The sequence below is a fragment of the Manduca sexta genome, chromosome 28 (genome assembly GCF_014839805.1).
Source record: "Manduca sexta isolate Smith_Timp_Sample1 chromosome 28, JHU_Msex_v1.0, whole genome shotgun sequence".
Classification (NCBI taxonomy): Eukaryota; Metazoa; Arthropoda; class Insecta; order Lepidoptera; family Sphingidae; genus Manduca; species Manduca sexta.
In genome coordinates this window covers 17023883-17042371 of record NC_051142.1, presented here as the reverse complement: position 1 = coordinate 17042371, position 18489 = coordinate 17023883, and the positions used below count along the sequence as shown (strand labels likewise).

The window sequence follows — 18489 nt, the reverse complement described above, 5'->3', positions numbered from 1 at the left end:
TATATTGACTGAAAAAAATATTTAAATATTTTTAACACACAGGTAAGTCATCTTTGATTAAATACTTAACTTAAAAGTATATGGTAGAGCTTTAAATCAGGAAAAACACCCGCACGCGAGCTAATCCCCGACCAAAAGTTAGTAATGAAGTAAATGCTACGTTTCGTAATATTACATAAGATACAAATATTTATAATATTTATATTATAATAATATTTATTTCTGAATTAAAAATACTTACTAAATTGATATTAATCTCTGAATAAGTTCATACCCTAAAAGGTAAAGTAATATAACTAATACTTCGAAAAAGTTCCAACAAATTGCCTTAAAACGGTGGAAAATAACTTTAAAGGGGTAGAAAATGTACCAACTTACCCCAAACGTACGTGGAGGTATAACTCAGTTCATACGGTATACATAATAAGCGAGAGCGTAAGATGCTCTAACGCACAGAGATCATCCTCTGAATGCAAAATAGGACGTAGCGCGACAATACAGTCTTGATACTTGAACATTTTAATCTCTATTTGCTTATTTTGTGAGGAGTTTAATTTAGAGACAATGCTATTTCAATGGAAATGTACAGTCTTGATGCTTGGTCATTTTAGTCTCAATTTGCTTATTTTGTGAGGATTACAATTTATGAAGACATATTATACGACTGGAAAACCGTAATTAATCTTATAAATTATAAATATCGGGGGTTGTGTAAGTGGCCAATAATGGAGTATTTATAGGCAATTATATTTGTGACAAAAGCGTGTATTCCTAGCTATAAGTTTATTAAAGAAAAAGCGTTAGCGGACTCCATAGCGTATAACATTTAATATAACGGATGTAAGTCACTTTTACTATTGTCAAAGATTTCATCATCTCAATTGTTATATAGCACTGTATTATTCTCAAAAAATATAAAGCCTAGAAAATTTGAGTAAATATTAAATTATATACGTCATCGATGAAATAAGGATACATATGGTTATTAAAAAAGGTGCTTATTTCAATTCAAGCGACGGAAAAACAATTCAACATTGAAATAATATTATAATAAAAAATATATAACTTATAACTTACTTAGAAATAAAGTCAAATTCACATTTAATCAAAAACACGCCAATTAAAAATCTCCGAAATACTTACCCCAATATTTTTCTAAAAACTTAAACAATTTTAAACCAAGTATCTAGACTATCCTTCCTCAAACATAAAACCCCTCATCCTCACCCCCTAATCCAGCGGTGGGCGTGTCTTACCCCAATCGGCCAATCAGAGGGCGGGAGGCCCCGTACCCCACACTCGGCCAATCCCGGCACGCCAATTACATATCTGCAGAGATTTGGGGTCACTTTACGCTATTTGTCTTTTTTATCTCTATCTACGGTTATTTTTCACTAGTGTTGTGTTACGCGGCTTTAGATGAGGTCAATCGTTGTTTTTTATGATTTAAATAAGTAGATATAGTCCCGTTCAGTAGTAGGAGGACTGTGTCCAGCAGTGGGACATTATATAGGGCTGATATTATTATATAAGTTCAGGTTTTGTTCTGGTTTGAAATGGATAGATAAGGGCATTGACTTATATTTTACAGACACGAACGTCCATATAAACTATTTGATCAAAATATGAAATGAAATGGCAACCCTAACGTCACTGCTATAACCTATTTATTAACTTGAACAACAAATTATTTTACTTATTTGACTAATGTTTTTTATTCAAATCCAGGTTTACACTTAGATTCGAGTTCTTATATCACGAGCGCCACTCCGTACACAACCACAAGTTGTCAATATAGACCACACTAAAGTCAGTTTCAATGGATTGCAATTCAATTCAGTTGAACACAGTGAATGTTCGGAACGCCAAATCTAGTACGTAGTATATACATATCGGTGGGTAAGGGAATAAGCTGTTTGCTAAGATTTTCGTCCTAACAAATTCGCTTATAGTAGACGTCATAAGTGGCGAAGGTTGAAATTTTCCAAAAGGGAACCCAACACAACTTATAAGTGATAATAATATGCATAAATGGGGTCTGGAATTGGTTCTAATTATAATTAGATTTTACATCAATTACGAAAAGGAGGGCAACCCAGAACCGGTCCCTATGGCGCTCAATGGGGGAGGCCTATGTCCAGTAGTGGACGATTCCCGATTGAAATGATGATGATGATGATGATGAAAGGGAATCCGGTAAGAATTGCGTTATATGGACCCTTCGCCCCTGGACATCATGTTATAAGACGAATTTCCATACTAATTAACATGCGTTTGTTAGGGTATTATCTCGTATAGATAATGTACTGTTTTGCTTGATTTGAAATCGATCGTGGAAGATTGCGATTCAGTTTTGGAAAAGCGTTTAAAATGTACTAAATATTGTACGAGAAAACGAATTTTTGCGAAGTTTGCGGCGATAGTGATCTTATGGTTGTGGAACTTGTAAAATAAATTTGCTCCCCGAGTCAAACATGTATATTGTTAAAAATATAAGAAGTCCGGGGGTAGAATACGTGTCCGGTGTAATTATTTGATGGGATGGAAATTAGATCAGAGAACTATCGACTCCTTTTTATGCCTGTGCCTACCCTGCTGGTGATATCGACTAAATATATAGTTTTACACTAGTTTTATTTGTAACTAATGTCCTAACTTTTTCTCTTAGCTTCGTCCGCGTGATATTCTGATTATGTATATAACTCTCTGGATAGCATGTTACACGCCTTATTTTTTATAATATAAATAATGACGCGTTAAGCAATACAGTTTCTCCATCCCTGGCTTAGATACCTTTCTCTTACCGTCAGTATTGCGTCAATTTTCTTTCTTCCTATGAAAGCTTTATAGCTTTTGGTACGTGAGATATCATAATATAAAATCAGACCCCACTGAGCTGTAAGTGACCTCAAAATTATCGCACATAAAGGTCGTGAAAGAATCTTTACTAATTTACAAAGGAAGTACTAAACCCATTTTGAAAAACTTTTCAGTGATACAAAGCTACATTACTCCTGAGTGCTTTTTATTCCACGAAAATATTTATCCTGAAAAACTCTTTCACGCGGATGGACTCATAGACAAAATAAATAAATACCTTATTCCTTGAGTGGTAGTCTTCCGAATAATTAGAATTATACCGGAAAAGCTCTAACTCATTGATGCAACAATAGATGGCACCTCATGAAAAGTGAATCGCGCTATAGTTTACTCGTCCGCCCGCCCAGACATAAAACGTCAACGACAGCTTGAGATTTACCACACTGCAGTCCATTCTGGATCACACCGGTCACAACCTTGTACTTAAACACAATATAAAGGTAAACTATCTGACAGTCCCTACAGCCAGCCCGCGATGGCCCCTATTAGATTATCTTGCGACAGGTAAGGGATACCGCAGTGGAATTCTCTAATAATAATAATGTAATAATATCAGCCCTGTATTATATACTTGCCCACTGCTGAGCACGGGCCTCCTCTACTACTGAGAGGGATTAGGCCTTAGTTCACCACGCTGGCCTAGTGCGGATTGGTAGACTTCACAAACCTTCGAAATTCCTATAGAGAACTTCTCAGATGTGCAGGTTTCCTCACGATGTTTTCCTTCACCGTTAAAGCGAACGATAAATTCACAAAGAATACACACATGATTTTTTAGAAAAGTCAGAGGTCTGTGCCCTTGGGGATTTGAACCTGCGGACATTCGTCTCGACAGTCCGTTCCACACCCAACTAGGCTATCGCCGCTTTTTATTCGGAATTCTCTAAACGACACCTAATCCACAGTAACTGTTAAACATCGACATAACAAGAGGATTAATTGATGCCGACTTTAATATAAGTCTAAACTAATGTCAGTCGACATTCTATGGACCCCACTCCACTTACCATCAGGTGCAGTGGGGTCACCTTTCTGTGCCCATATAAAAAAGGCAATTTTTCACCCGACCACTAACTATACGCAAATGAATCATTGAAAGCGTCGAAATAACTTTATTCCAATCGAAATCGGCCAATAATCACTTTACAAAAAAGCAATGGAAATCATCCAAAGATGTTTTCCCACGTACTAACCGAAGAGCTAACTTCAAAGGATAAGTGTCTACCACACTCATTATGTTGGACAACACGACGCGTGATGTATCGCCGATCGGTGGCACTTGACGCGCCGGCATCGCTAATTGCAAGTCTCGGGACGTGGTGAATGGACCCACTCACAGTTTGCCAACACAGATTAGATCGTTGGAGGGGTTTAAGATGTGTTTAAGTGCAAAGATATAAATCTATGTTTGTTTTTATGGAAATCAGGCGTAATTTTTAAAATTTTGTATCAGTTTTGGAAGAATTCTCGAGTATTGTTATTAAATTTAGTTTATGATATGGTTTTATTCTAATATTTTGCAAATAATTTAGAAATTAAGTATATAGTAAAATCAGTAAATTTTAAAAAAGTCAAATTGCTATAAGTAGAGTTAAAAAATGTTAGAGTCACGGTATACTTAGATATACAATTGTTAGTCTAGGCCAAATAGAATTATAATAGATATGGAATATCTGGGTACTCCAATAACATGCCGATTTCAGAGGCTGCCAGCCCAAAGACAAACTCATTTCCCTTATCCTGATTTCTTTCTGATTTGTCTTCTTTTAAGTACTTCTGTAAAACAGTGATAGTTCTTTTTATTTTAACCAAAAGCGCTTCATTTCCTAACACTAATGAAATTAAATACAACCCTTAATATAATCTATTCTATTACTTAGTCCTATAGCACATGTCTAATAAAATAACTCGAATAATAAACTCGCCGAAAGTGAAAAATCAAAGCGCCCTCACCCCCAAATAGATTCAATTTAGCTTGTCAAAACAGAGCGCCCGGCTTCATATTGGTGGCACGCGCCTTTTGGAAAAGAAAGTAACAATGTAGCAAATTTTACGTCAAATCAATTTGTATCTCTTAATTAATGGGTTTAATAAAGTGGTTTATGTGAAAATTATATCTTTTGAGGTGCGTTATGGCAGTCTTGATTTTATATCTATCTATATACAATATTAGAAAACAAAGTCCCCAAAGTCTGTATGTGATCGATTTTCTCAAAATCTACTGAACAAATTTCTGTACGGTTTTTACTTAAATATAGTGCAATTCTTGACGAAGGTTAAGGTAAATAGTACATTACGGTTTCATGTAAATTAAACCCCATGCCTGGCATTTTAAGTACAATTACAACAACAACCAATATTTAGAATTACAATAATTTTTACAAAGTACTGCAAAGTAATTGAACACCACTCGTCATTTTTATGAAAATGCCTAATGATTACAACGTAACTAAATATTTAGTCATTGGCGTATATTCTAGTTTTCATACAACCTCTGTAATATTATAATATATAGAATAATGAATAAGGTCAGTCGGGGGAAGTGCGCCATAAAATTTTCATAGCTGGATTCAATGCAAAATAATTTCTTTTTGTGTTGACTTAAGAATGTAATTTTATTAATTTAAGAATATTTGGTATTTTGTGATAACAACCTGTAGCCATTCAAGGAAATCGGACCATAAATTAATAAGATTTTGCTCAAAGTAAAAAATGGTAGTAGGCGCACTTGCCTCCGGAAATGGGGTAAGTGCGCCTGTGTACAAAAAAACGCCAATATGAAACATTATAAAGAAAACACTCACTTTAGTCCATAGAGAAATAAGTTTTACTCGCATTGCTCTTAGATAATTTTTAATCACTCAATATTATAACAAACTATGGCTGTCAAATCAAATTCGGGGTAAGTGCGCCATATATATGTAAATTAGGGCTTGAAAACATTTTAGAATTTTTTTTTATATATTTCATTTCATTTCATTTCATTTCATTTCATTTAAAAAAACATACAAAAATGTAGGAATTAATAATTTTGAATGCGTTATAACTCAATTACTTAGAATTTGACCGTATGACATTTGATATGTTTTAGCTGCATTATATCCAGATAACGTGCCTGATCGAACAGTTGCAACCTATTCACGTAAAGTTGCTCTAGACCAAGGTAAAGTAAATGTTTTTCTTTTGTAAAAACGAATTAACTAATACGCCCTTTTATTTAAGTCGGCTCAAAACAAAATATCTTGAGTACAAAATATTCTGCTGTTAAGTATAACATTTTAATAATAATAATTCATATTAGTAAAACTTATTCTCTAAAAAAGGTTGGTTATATATGGATCAGGGGCAAGTGCGCCATACGACTATTAACTGTGGCGCACTTGCCCTACTCGACAATTTTTAGGTACATTTTTTCGCATTGCTAAAAATTCCTTTATTTTAGTATATATAAATGAAATTCAAGCAGGAAGTTAAAATAAAAGGTTTAAACTATGTATTCACCTTACTGGCTTACAGAAATATGTTAAATATCTTGAAATATTTGATGTTATCTTTCACGGGGTCATCTCTGTTTACAGGTCTAAATGACACTTAAAATAAAATGGCGAATAAATCGTATTAAAATGAACATAGCCATTTATGTTTCTTAGTGGAACTGTATTTCAGTTAGTAGCATAGATGTAAGATTGCGGTAATTGTATAACATCAATAGTTCTCGATTTTTTTAGGGTAGGTGCACTTACCCCGTCGGCGCACTTGCCCCACCTGACCTTACTTATTTTTATCTAATCTTTATAAAATCTGTCACCAGCTGATCTTAAGATTATAACAAAAAATACAAAACAAAAGCATTCTAAATTTCCTTAAGCACATCTCAACGTCAAGTCCCGTAGGAACAGGATGTTACACAAAGCTTCACTAGAAACGGGAGACGCGACACGCGCGCGCCACGCGGCGAGTGGCGGAACTAAGCACTTGGCAACAATGGCGCGCTTTTTATACAGGTTGGTTATAAAAAAATATTAATTTTTTGAACTTTGAGTACCAATAGTCATTGTTTAAAAATAACGTGGCTTTTTTTTATTTGTTAATATATAGCAAGTAGTTGCCATTTCTATTCCGTCTAATACGAACATTCTGTACCTCAGCAGTCTCAAGTTTTTTTTTTTTTCAAGTACAGACCCCACAGTCAACACCGGAGGGACAAGCGAATGGGATACTATGAACCCCCCGGCTTAACGACTGCGAGGCCCTGGAGGAAGAGAGGAAGAGGAGAAATAGGGGGGGAAAGAAGGGGGAAGGAAGGGGAAGTAATAGGATGGGCGGAGAGGAAAGGGAGGTGAATTGTTCTACGAGTCCCTGTCAGACCCCCCATGTGAACTTGCAACCATGGGGGTGTAAGCATCACCTATAGTGTGCCTAGGTCCGCGACATAATGTCCCCCCGTGCATGGGCGTGCATTCGGTGTGGAGACCGAGCGCACAAGAATTGCCTCGGGGGGAGCAGTCTCAAGTTAGCATCATCGTGGTTAAAAAGAGGATTTATAAACCCAGAATAGTGCATATTCCGTTAATCACACGTTTAACTTAGGCTTAGAGTAAAAAAGTTCTTAATAGCGAATAAGTACGTATCGTTTATTTCTCTACCTACACATAGCATCCAGATCTAAGAGATTTCTTAAGTAGGAATTTTGTGGTCCCGTGGCCGGCATGATGTAGGAAACCGTCAAACATTTTTTTTTATTGCAATTGTACATTATGGCAATTCCAAGTTAGAAAATATATTTTATAAAAAATTTGCAAAAAACTTACATACCGTATAAAAACCTTATTTTTTCTTACATCATTAAACAAAACTGAGAAACGTTATTACCATTATTAACCGTCCGAAAATTCCAGACCCATCCACCCCAGTTTTTATAAAACAAACTCGAGGGGCGAAGGGTCAACGCATTCTGGACGAGTAACAAGGTGTCATGTTCGTTTGAAAGTGGTTTTTTACCGTGAAGGCAATTAGTCGACCATTATTTTTGGTTTACGGTAGATTGAGATCGTTTTGTCGGAGGGTTGCTTATTGTTTATTTTATGCATACATAATACATTATTTTTTACTAAATTTTAGTGTAATCTTATTTTTAAAAGAAGTGTAACCTATGCTGCAACAAAATTTCACCAATTTGTTGGTAAACATTTTTTAATACATTTTTCCCTCTTTTTACAAAGCCATTTGCGTGTAGTTAAATAGTGTTTCGATCTATATAAAATGCCACTGCTGATCCTTGATTACAGCAGTTGTAATTGTGGGTGTGAGAGCGGGAGTCTCGTATTAAAAATAGACTCTGGTACAACAAAATTAACCATCAAGCATGTATGCGGCTGTAGGTAGATTATAATTTGACTGTATCGGTGGCGTAATTGTAATTGTACACGGTACGAGTATAAATACCACGCTGAGGTCCTTCGGTCGAATCCCCGGATCGGGCCAAAATAATTTCCATCTTAACAATTTACTCAGTCGCAACTAGTCAGGAAGTTGGCGGTGTGTACCCCATGCCACAGAAAGCACGTAAAGCCGTTGGTTCTGCGCCTGATCTCTCTCCGGTCATGTCGGATTGCTGTCTCACCGGACTATGAGAGTAAAGAGAATGCATCTGTGTACTGCGCACACACTTGTGGCACTATATTATGTCCTGCGTACTTGGCTGATTTCCGTTGAGGTTGGCCGCCGTGGCCGAAATTGGATTAGGAAGGAATCGTATTAAAACACTAAATTAGGAGAAATTATATATATTTCATTATATTTCCACAACATTATACATCGTCTACGTTATTTAATACAAATATATTTATTACTATCACAAGTATCACCAAACACACAAACACAACTAATAAATAAAGATTCGCTATTTTTACAAAATAAAATACTATGGAAATTTTATCCTAGGATGGATAAACATTGTTATTAAATACCTTTATATCTCGAATACAGTTCATAAGATAAAGATACGTAACGACAGAGGTCAATATGATTCATAAAAATACAAACTATTTTTTTTTCTAAACGCATTTTTCGGCTGCACCTTTACGTAATTTTAAAGATTATATTGAATAATTCGTAGGTAATAAATGTAAATTATTGACTCGATATAAGCAAGAATGGATATTGCGCAATAAAGCCTTTTTAATACTAAATTATAATTAATTTATGACTCGTCAAATAATGCTATTTGTTGTACAAAAGCTGTTTAAGAAAAATACATAAAACATGAACGTGTTAGTTTTAGTCAGTGTTCTAACTAAGTCATTCGTACCCTGTATGGACGAAACTGACAAAATCCAAGTTTAGCAAAACATTCACAAGATAGCCTCATACCAAAAAATAAATGCATGTTTACAATACTTAAAATAAAAATAATTTTGTACGTAGAATATTTACGTGTTTCATTTTTATGGTGTAATGAATTTATATGAGATTTGAACGTCTTTGATGTATTTTCATCAACACATTAAAAATTGATTTAATAAAATTTTCATTCGACTTTTTATTTAAAAACATTATGGAAATTAAATATTTAAAATTAGAATGCCGTTAACCAGATAATTCTTTAACTTGTTTAACGCTTAATAATTTTATAAACCTCAGATTTAGGAAATCTTGAAAACATACTTTTTCTTGCTAAAATTAAATAATCTAATGCACAAAAATCTTCAGGCATAATATTTAGCGCACCAAAAAGTATAGAAGCTTGACGAAAATTTTTAAGTGGAATTTCTGAAACAAGGAAACACTTCATTCATCCTGGCGTTTTAACGCTTAACGTAAATATTCCCTTATATTTACTTTCGTAACTCTAACACTACTCCTACCCATCGAGATATTTTAAAAGGTTTACATTTTTCGCAAGTTTAGTCCGAGCAATAACGCAGCGTGAAATGGAACGCATCGGGTCAAAATCATATTTTGAGTTATATAAATCTGAATGACAATTTAGGGGTTGCTGTCGCAGAAACATACTTAATCAAGTTACAAAGTCTATTCGTGTCGTATTTTGCAAACAAATACAGTATGCCTTGTCGGATTCGAAAAAAACTTCGGTACAAACTTAATTCATCTGCCATAAACATTCACAGTACTTATGGCAAGAAAATAATAGAAATTCTAGACAAACTATTCAACCGAATAGTGCTGCCAGAATTTTCTAGTCATTGATAGACCACAGAATTTCCAGTTTAAATATAGAACATTCTGAATCTTACCATGAATATTTGTAAGAGGCATGGTTATTTTATACTATTAACTACTTTGAAATAATTTGTATCAGCGGTGTTATAAATAGATGTAATATACAGTGAAAATGTTTTAAATATTCTAAACTGAACAACACATTTACATTTTTGCGACAGCCAAAATGTGAGCATTGCAAATACTCCGACGCGTCATCAAAATTGGTTTAGCATTTTTTCGAAACTTAAGCATTAAATATTTTTATGTATTATGATTTAACAAGTCTTTTAATGCGATCTAAATTTTTGATGATTTTTATGAGTCATGGGTATTCTTATGTGAATTAACACTATGCCTGAAATCTTTAAAGCCTACTTCGGGCAAAATCGGAATCAAAGATAATTCGAGAACTTTTATACACGAAATATGTAGGATTTATTCAGAAATTGAGTAAAACAAATGAGTGTTGTTTCCTTTTTTACGACTTAATGTTAAAGGTAGCTTTATAGAACTCAGTGTATGAGTATTATAAGGCGTTAACTGAATATGTAATGAAGTCTTAAATAATTCGAGTTGTATTATAAAAAATAGTCTTCCCTAGATTATTTAGATATAGAATCCACTAACATCGTTTACATTATATTAACAATATAGATACATTATAACCGACTCCAAAAAACATTTTTTCCGGTAAGTAGTAAAACCATCTGAAGATTAGATTTTTCCGGAAACCGGAATACATTGTGAAGGATCTCTGGAAAATCATTTTTAAAATCGGTTCAGTAGTCTTTATGGGTGATTTTTATAGCCGATTAACTATGACATAGACACAACTTAAGACTATTGGTGTTACGATTTTCATATAAAAATCAAATAAAATACTCAAGTTTATGGATTTTATAGCTCATTTATTATGAAAGTAAAAAACAGCCACTAATAACAAAGTGTGCCATATTGCTAGATTAGATTCCCAGCAAGATCCTTTGTCTTCATGTAAGACAGCTTGATTGAAACAAATTCTCTGCAAATATATGAAAAATGTGTCACTCCAATAATACGTCGGGGACGGGGGACGTCGTACGGGGCACGATACTGTTGGCAGAAATATGACCAACGCAAACGGAAGTGTTCCAAGTGGCAACTTATTGCGAAACCCATAAGGTCGTAAATTGAACCAGCTTGGCAAGTCTTTGTTGAAGAACGTAATTTACTCGACACAGGGCCCAAAATCGAGACTCCGCTAGACAGTGCAATTTAGATGGTTAAGAGAATTGTAACAAGGTTTGAATTGTTATGAAAATAAAATCAGCGCTATAAAATCCATAATTTTTAATAATACAATTTTGATCTTTCGATATCTAATACAGTTAACTAAATTTAACTTTGTTCGATTGAGATCAGTTGCTTATCAGAAATTTTTGAAGATGTTTTTACATAGAAACATTATGATGACTGATTTGGAATACATAATATATATTAGTGATTTACGTATCTCTGACCATCATTTATATTTATTACAGAATTTAATAACAATGAACAAGTATTTTAGACGTTTGAATGACTAGCTGGTAAGTGCATGAGACTACACAACTCATAATTAAAACAGAAGAGAAAGCGCCAAAAAAAATCTCAGTAACTCAATTAAAACCGAATTAAAAGTTTTAAAGTAAAAAAAAATACATTCTGAATAAATATTGAATTAAAAAATTGCTTCGGTGCGAAAATTGTTAATCTTGGAATAAGTTTTAAGAAATCGCTAAATATATTTATTTATTTCAAAATGTTTCTATGTAAAACATCTTTTAGCACAATAACTGCCATGATTTTTGTATTTATACTAAACATAAAACAAATAATGTACAGTTCACCAAACATTGCCTTTTACGTCAAATGTCAAATTACAAAAATGGGTCAAATATGATCCCGCCTTTCTAACAGCGATTAAATCATAAAAAAAAAACAATGTAATAAACATAAATGCGTTAAATAAATATACATAGCACAGGGTCTAAAATGACCTCATGTACCAAAGTTGACCCACATGGCAGTAAAAATGCTGGATACATTTCAATACATATGCAGTGTGGTAATGTTCCGAATAATTTTAAAGTGTTCAAATAATACTGTCGTTATAATTTTTGTTGTAATTATTTACGCAATACAATATTTCTTAAAAGCCAACGTCGACACTTAACGATGGGAAGCAATGTGATATTATGTTTTTCGTTGAAGACAGTATAATAAAAACTAACTTTAGACTCGGGTCATTTATGACCCATCATGGATTTAAAAATAGAATAGTATTTGTGGCGAGAAAACAGTAATATACTCATTTTAGATATTTTGATCGCTTACGTATAAAGAATCGCGTAGTATCACATTGCAAACCATCGCACTTATCACAAAACTAATGAGTAATACAGTCCGTATACTTAAAATATATTATACAGCGTGTTCACTAACATTTTTACAGTAACACAGTATTTCTATGACAAGAATAGCCTGAATACATCGCTTGGCTAAGCTTCGGTGTCCCCTATAACTGGTGGGGATTGCACATTTAATAGGTTATATATTACTTAAATTAAGGATACATTTTCTACCTTCTTGTATGTTAGTTCACACCCTGTATAAGGCGGCCATGTTACGTATCATGAACTAAAACAGTTTTTATTTACTTAAGAGCCGTATATATATTTAAAAATCCTATTTGGACGTCTTAACGTCATTTTCAATTTACAAGTAGAGCATTTTTATCAATTAGGCAGGGACTAAAATGTCCAAGTGCTCCTCATTTTTAATTGAAAAGATAAAAATATTACCTTAATATATAACACGGTTTGATGAGGAAGGGGGGGGGGGGGCAGTTGTAGGAAAAACATAAAATAATATTAAAAATTGACGTTAAGATAAACATACCATGAAGGAACTACGACTCTTTAATTACTTACAACTAATTCTATACATTCTCAAGTGAGTGGCAGACTTGCCGATTGCCTTACATAACGATTGCGATAGGAACTCCACGTAAAACCTAGTCACATTTGTTCATTTTAAACTAGTTTACTAATTACATAGAATTGAGAGAATAGACCACACACGTTCCAATTATGACCCATTAAACTATTTAACAGATTACAATTGGAGGTTTATGCAAAGTAAATAAGCAATATGAGTATTGAGTACCATAAATTATATTTAAACTGCAATAGTATAACCTAATGGAATCCACATTAAACTTGTATTATACAGTGTGTACCGAAATTCAGCTTTATAATTTTTAAGATCATTTTCGCAACTGCAATCCGCAAATCTTAGTATAACCTAGTGGAATCCGCATTAAACTTGTATTATACAGTGTGTACCGAAATTCAGCTTTATAATTTTTAAGATCATTTTCGCAACTGCAATCCGCAAATCTTAGTATAACCTAGTGGAATCCACATTAAACTTGTATTATACAGTGTGTACCGAAATTCAGCTTTATAATTTTTAAGATCATTTTCGCAACTGCAATCCGCAAATCTTAGTATAACCTAGTGGAATCCGCATTAAACTTGTATTATACAGTGTGTTCCGAAATTCAGTTTTATAATTTTTAAGATCATTTCCGCAACTGCAATCCGCAAATCTTCCCTCACCTATTTCTATAATACGACTAGTTCAATTTAGATGAGACTTGAGTGAAAAGCAAGTTTTCTCACACGACCATACATAAGATATTAAGCAATATATTTTTCGACTATACTTAATATAGTTAACTTTTTTATAAGTTCGGAATTCTATAATATTTAATATTTTTTTATTTTTAGATTTGTGCGGGCGTGTTTTTGAACGATTTTTATATTCATTTGGTGTGCTTATATATATTATAGGTATATTGAGTGCTTTTTCATATTTTAAATCTAGTTGTTTACAATGCTTGTTTATTTAAACATATAATTGATAAATAATATCGATATAAGATGATAAATAGAAAGTATACATCGACTACGAATAGTTTGGAAATATTAAAACTAAAATTTTGGCAGAAAATTACGTATTATTTTCAATTTACATGTCCCACCAAATTACTACTACGAATTTTAATACCTTACCAAAAATCCTAATATAATTAAATTATAATAAAATACACATTGTATTTACCTTTTTTACAGAAACAACAATCCTTCATAAACGTTTAAAAAAACGCTCGCACAACTTGAAACAATATCTATCAAAATAGTACATTCTCGGTTTGTGTGGCAACGTTATGTACGTCTCGCTCGCTCGCGAGATATTTATAGTGGCGTCTCTTTCCTCCATTGGAACGCGTTGGTCTTGACCGCGGGGTTGGCGGAACTGGCGCTCGCGGCCAGAGCTACGCCCGTACGCCTTATGTTTGCGGCAGCGTTGTCTAGAGAGAAATAAAAGTTATTATAGTCTATATTATCTTCAACTGTAAATTAATTTAAATGGAATAGAGTATTTTTGAGTGGAGTTTAATAAAAATTATAACGCCAGGCAACTATTGGAAAATATGCTATAAATAGCAATAGATCCGCTTTCCGCATCAAGACAATATACGCAAATAATTATTTGTATAATAATAATATTTATATTTTTTTTTATTTTCGATTATAATCGAGCATGGCTATTGTGGAACCGAAAGTCCCGGGATAAATCACGATGTCGCATTATTACGTTTATTATCTATCAGGATAAGTATAGAGTAGTAAGATGAATATAGAGTAAAAAATTAATTATTAAGTGTTTACTAACCCAAGCCGTTCCTGACGTTGGCCACGAGCCTCATAGCCGGATTCGTCACGATCCCGTTCCTCTTGTTCTTGCTGCGACAAAAAAACCAACTAAATAAAATGTACCATTATAGAGAGCATAAGTTATCAAACGCAACCATCGCAGTATAAGCTCTGCAAATAATAGCAAATTATGAGCTAAATAATTTCGTTTTACGCTAATTATTTGTAGTCCTCTTCCTTTGCAAAAAGTAGATTGACACAAGTCAAGGAATTCTAATGAATATAATAGTCATAATGATGACATCGTGGGTGACAACACACAAATTACCTATACACAAAATACCAAATAAAAACACACACACAAACTCCATACATATATAAACTTCTTACACGACTGATTAGGTTCGACGATTCGTACTTTTTATTTACACTTTTAATTGTACTTATATTTAAACATGATGTATACAATTTCCTATACATGGAACATAGACATATTCTTCTATTTATTTAAAACATCCTGTAATTATTTATTTAACAATGTTATTCAAGATACAAAACTTGTATAAAGCAACAATCGCGCTTTATACGTATATACGTAATAAATTGAATAATTTACAGGAAACAATAGATCACACTTAAATTTTTAATTATTACTTCAAAACATAGCATTGCATCCAAGTGCTCCAAACACCAACATAGTACAGTTATTCAATACAAACAACATTTTATTATTTTTTGCAAAGCGTATTGTTATTTCATTGACAATATAAATATAAATTAAAATACTGTTATAAAAGCGCTTAATAATTAGTTTGAAGTTAATATTAAGCATTTAAATTAATATCATAAACCAAACACCTTATATTAGTACAAGCCGGGTGTGGTAAATCTATTTTCTAAACATGTAAGTATTCAATATAACCTTATTATTTACACCTATATTATTAAAGGAGAAGTCAGTTTTCTAACTAATGTTTAGACAATTCGCCAAGATTATATCCAATTTCCAAACAAAAGCTTTGAAAGCGAATTCTATAAAATGATAAAATTTACCACACCCTGTATAAGCCATAAAGCGTTATTTTAATAAATAATAACACTGAGAAACTGATAGTGTTTCGTATTTTGCAATGAAAATATTACATAAATATTTAATTTTAATATCTATAATGTTTTTATTATTCAAAGTGAGGTATCTTCTTTTTTCAATTCAGTCATCATTTTTAAATATTGTAGTAAATCCGCTAAAAGTTTAACATTATTTAGAATATATACATTTTTACTCTACCGCCGAAACATAATTATCTATCTACACCATTGTTGCATACCTAGTACTTACCCAACCGATCTCACTTATACGAGAAAATTCTATTATTTAAGTCCACGTCACACTATCAGTTTCTCCAGCGATATCGTGAGTTGATGATAACATTAGATGGACCGAACCCCGTGTGATGTGAACCAACCCTGCAGCCAAAACCAGCCAAACTTCAGCTCATATGGTCATGTCATTGTGATGTTGAAGGTTTTTTAATCTGTTGCACCCTAGACTGTTAACGATGTTGAGTAATAGGGCAATATGTATAAGAGAATATCTTTGTAATTATGAATATACACTCGAAACTAAGCCTTAATGACTTGGTTGATTCAAAGTTCGAGGCGAAAATCCTTTCTTTTAATAATATGACGATTAACGGAACTGTATCATATTTATGTCTCTTTTTAGACAACTATTTAACTTTCCAGTGATCGACAGACACTATGACAATTTATGAAAACATAATACAATTATTTATCTCTACACATAAAATATTTCTATACATAAATGTATATATAACTCAACATTTGGTAGTATTCTGCCTACATCCCACAACATCACAATGCTAAACCGTCGCTAAGGACGCAAGGTTATCATCTGTCTCGCTCACTCACGTTTTCTTAAATATCCTGCCTCTCGCTCTCCCGAGGCTGCCCACAATACGGTTGTACGCAAGCCGTCCCATCGAAGTCCACACCTCGCTAATGCACATCACACTATTATGTACTCTATTGCGATTTTTTAGGGTATATAATCGCTTAGGCATTTGTGCAACGAATAATCATGATTTTTCATTATTCCATATAACTTTACTAAATATTCATAATTATTCTTCTTTAAACCATGCATACACGTTTGTTATCGTATATCGGCTTTTTTTTATTCGTTGCACCAATTTTAACCTCATTGTAAAGTTGATGTATTGCTTGCAGTTATTTTTTTTTATTATTATTCAATTAAATATTTTTAGATTAGTCACTGAATATATAAATAAGTTTCTTCCGCAACATTGCATATAAAAAAAAGTTAAAATTTTATAAAACAAACAAATACAACAACTTCGTAGCAACATAAAAATAAAAGCATAACAATTTTGTTATTACAATTCGATACATTTTTGAGGCGTATTTTAATAGGCCATGCTTGTAATATTAATCTACAAATGTATGAAGGCGGTAGGCCTTCGTAAGAGCTCTTCCAATGATATTACCGATGTCAAGACAACATTATCGATATTATATCGATCTTTACCCGTCATAATTCTAAACATATTTAAATTAATTTAGATCGAAATATAAAATACCGAATAAGTATCGAATATCGATAACTTAGACAATCACTTGTTGCTTAATATCGAGCATTGTCCGCGAAAATAAATAGGTATAAACAGATTCTTGCCAAACCAAAATCCAACAAATAATCATAGTGAATGGGTTTAATGTATCCCTCCCAATCTAAACTCGAGTCTGAGAGGGAAATCTTGTTCTTTATTTAACCCATTTACCGTCGAAATGTTAGCCGGCTAACATGACAGCTACATGACATTACGCGTGTCACGGTGTCATTATTTATTACATAATAAGGTTATTTTTCCGTGACACGCGTAATGTCATGTAGCTGTCATGTTAGCCGGCTAACATTCCGATGGTAAATGGGTTAATTTTGACAAAAGAAACAGCCCAGTGGGGTCAGACTGTTTATGGTTATAATTATTGTAGTAACATACCCTTCTCCCCGGTCGTGCGAGGGCTTGCTGTCCCTGCCGAGTATGATGCGCATGTGCGTGTCTCGGTTGAAGTGTGTGTCGGTGAGCACCGGTTGTACTGTAGTCAGACTAGGTGGCTGGGAACCTGGGAATAAGAATATAATACTTAGGGTCAAAGGGCAATACCAATTTTACAATTGTAAGAGGGGAAATGAATTACCTGGTGTTTGGGTGCTGTCCGAAGACCTATTTGGCTTGTATAATTAAAACACTTTAAACTGATTTTTGACTGATATATTGAGCTCATAAATGGTGATAATGATAAATGATAATATGTGCAATGCGGACGCGGTATGATTGTGAACTAACGAACTATTACAATATTATAAGTAATTGTCGCGTGCTATGTAAAAGTGCTGAGAGTGTATGTAAATATGTGCGGTACAACCGTACACCTGGTGAATAAGCAACATCGCTTATACTCCCCAATAACAATCTTACAATAGTGAGGGAGGAAATGGGTTACCTCGTGCATGACCAACTTCGCCTACAGTACCGATGTTATAAGGAGGTAGAACGCATTTTTTTTTCACAGTGCAAGCGGTTGGACTGTCTGAGAG

At 33.4% G+C, this 18489-nt stretch overlaps 1 protein-coding gene across 2 annotated transcripts in view; it reads right to left on the bottom strand.

Annotated features, from left to right (window-relative positions):
- Nucleotides 1-8650: 8650 nt before the first annotated feature.
- The window catches only part of LOC115456182 (ankyrin repeat domain-containing protein 50), a 62618-nt gene continuing 52779 nt past the window's right edge, over nucleotides 8651-18489 (bottom strand). The window contains exons 37-40 of one of the 2 annotated variants that reach the window (XM_037444433.1): nucleotides 17891-18014; nucleotides 16779-16865; nucleotides 14866-14936; nucleotides 8651-14500 (exon numbers count right to left, since the gene is read on the bottom strand). In XM_037444433.1, coding sequence (XP_037300330.1) covers nucleotides 14385-14500; nucleotides 14866-14936; nucleotides 16779-16865; nucleotides 17891-18014 — 398 coding nt within the window. In that variant the 3' untranslated portion in view covers nucleotides 8651-14384. The remainder of the gene's footprint in view (nucleotides 14501-14865; nucleotides 14937-16778; nucleotides 16866-17890; nucleotides 18015-18489) is intronic. The other variant, XM_037444434.1, reaches the window with a different exon arrangement.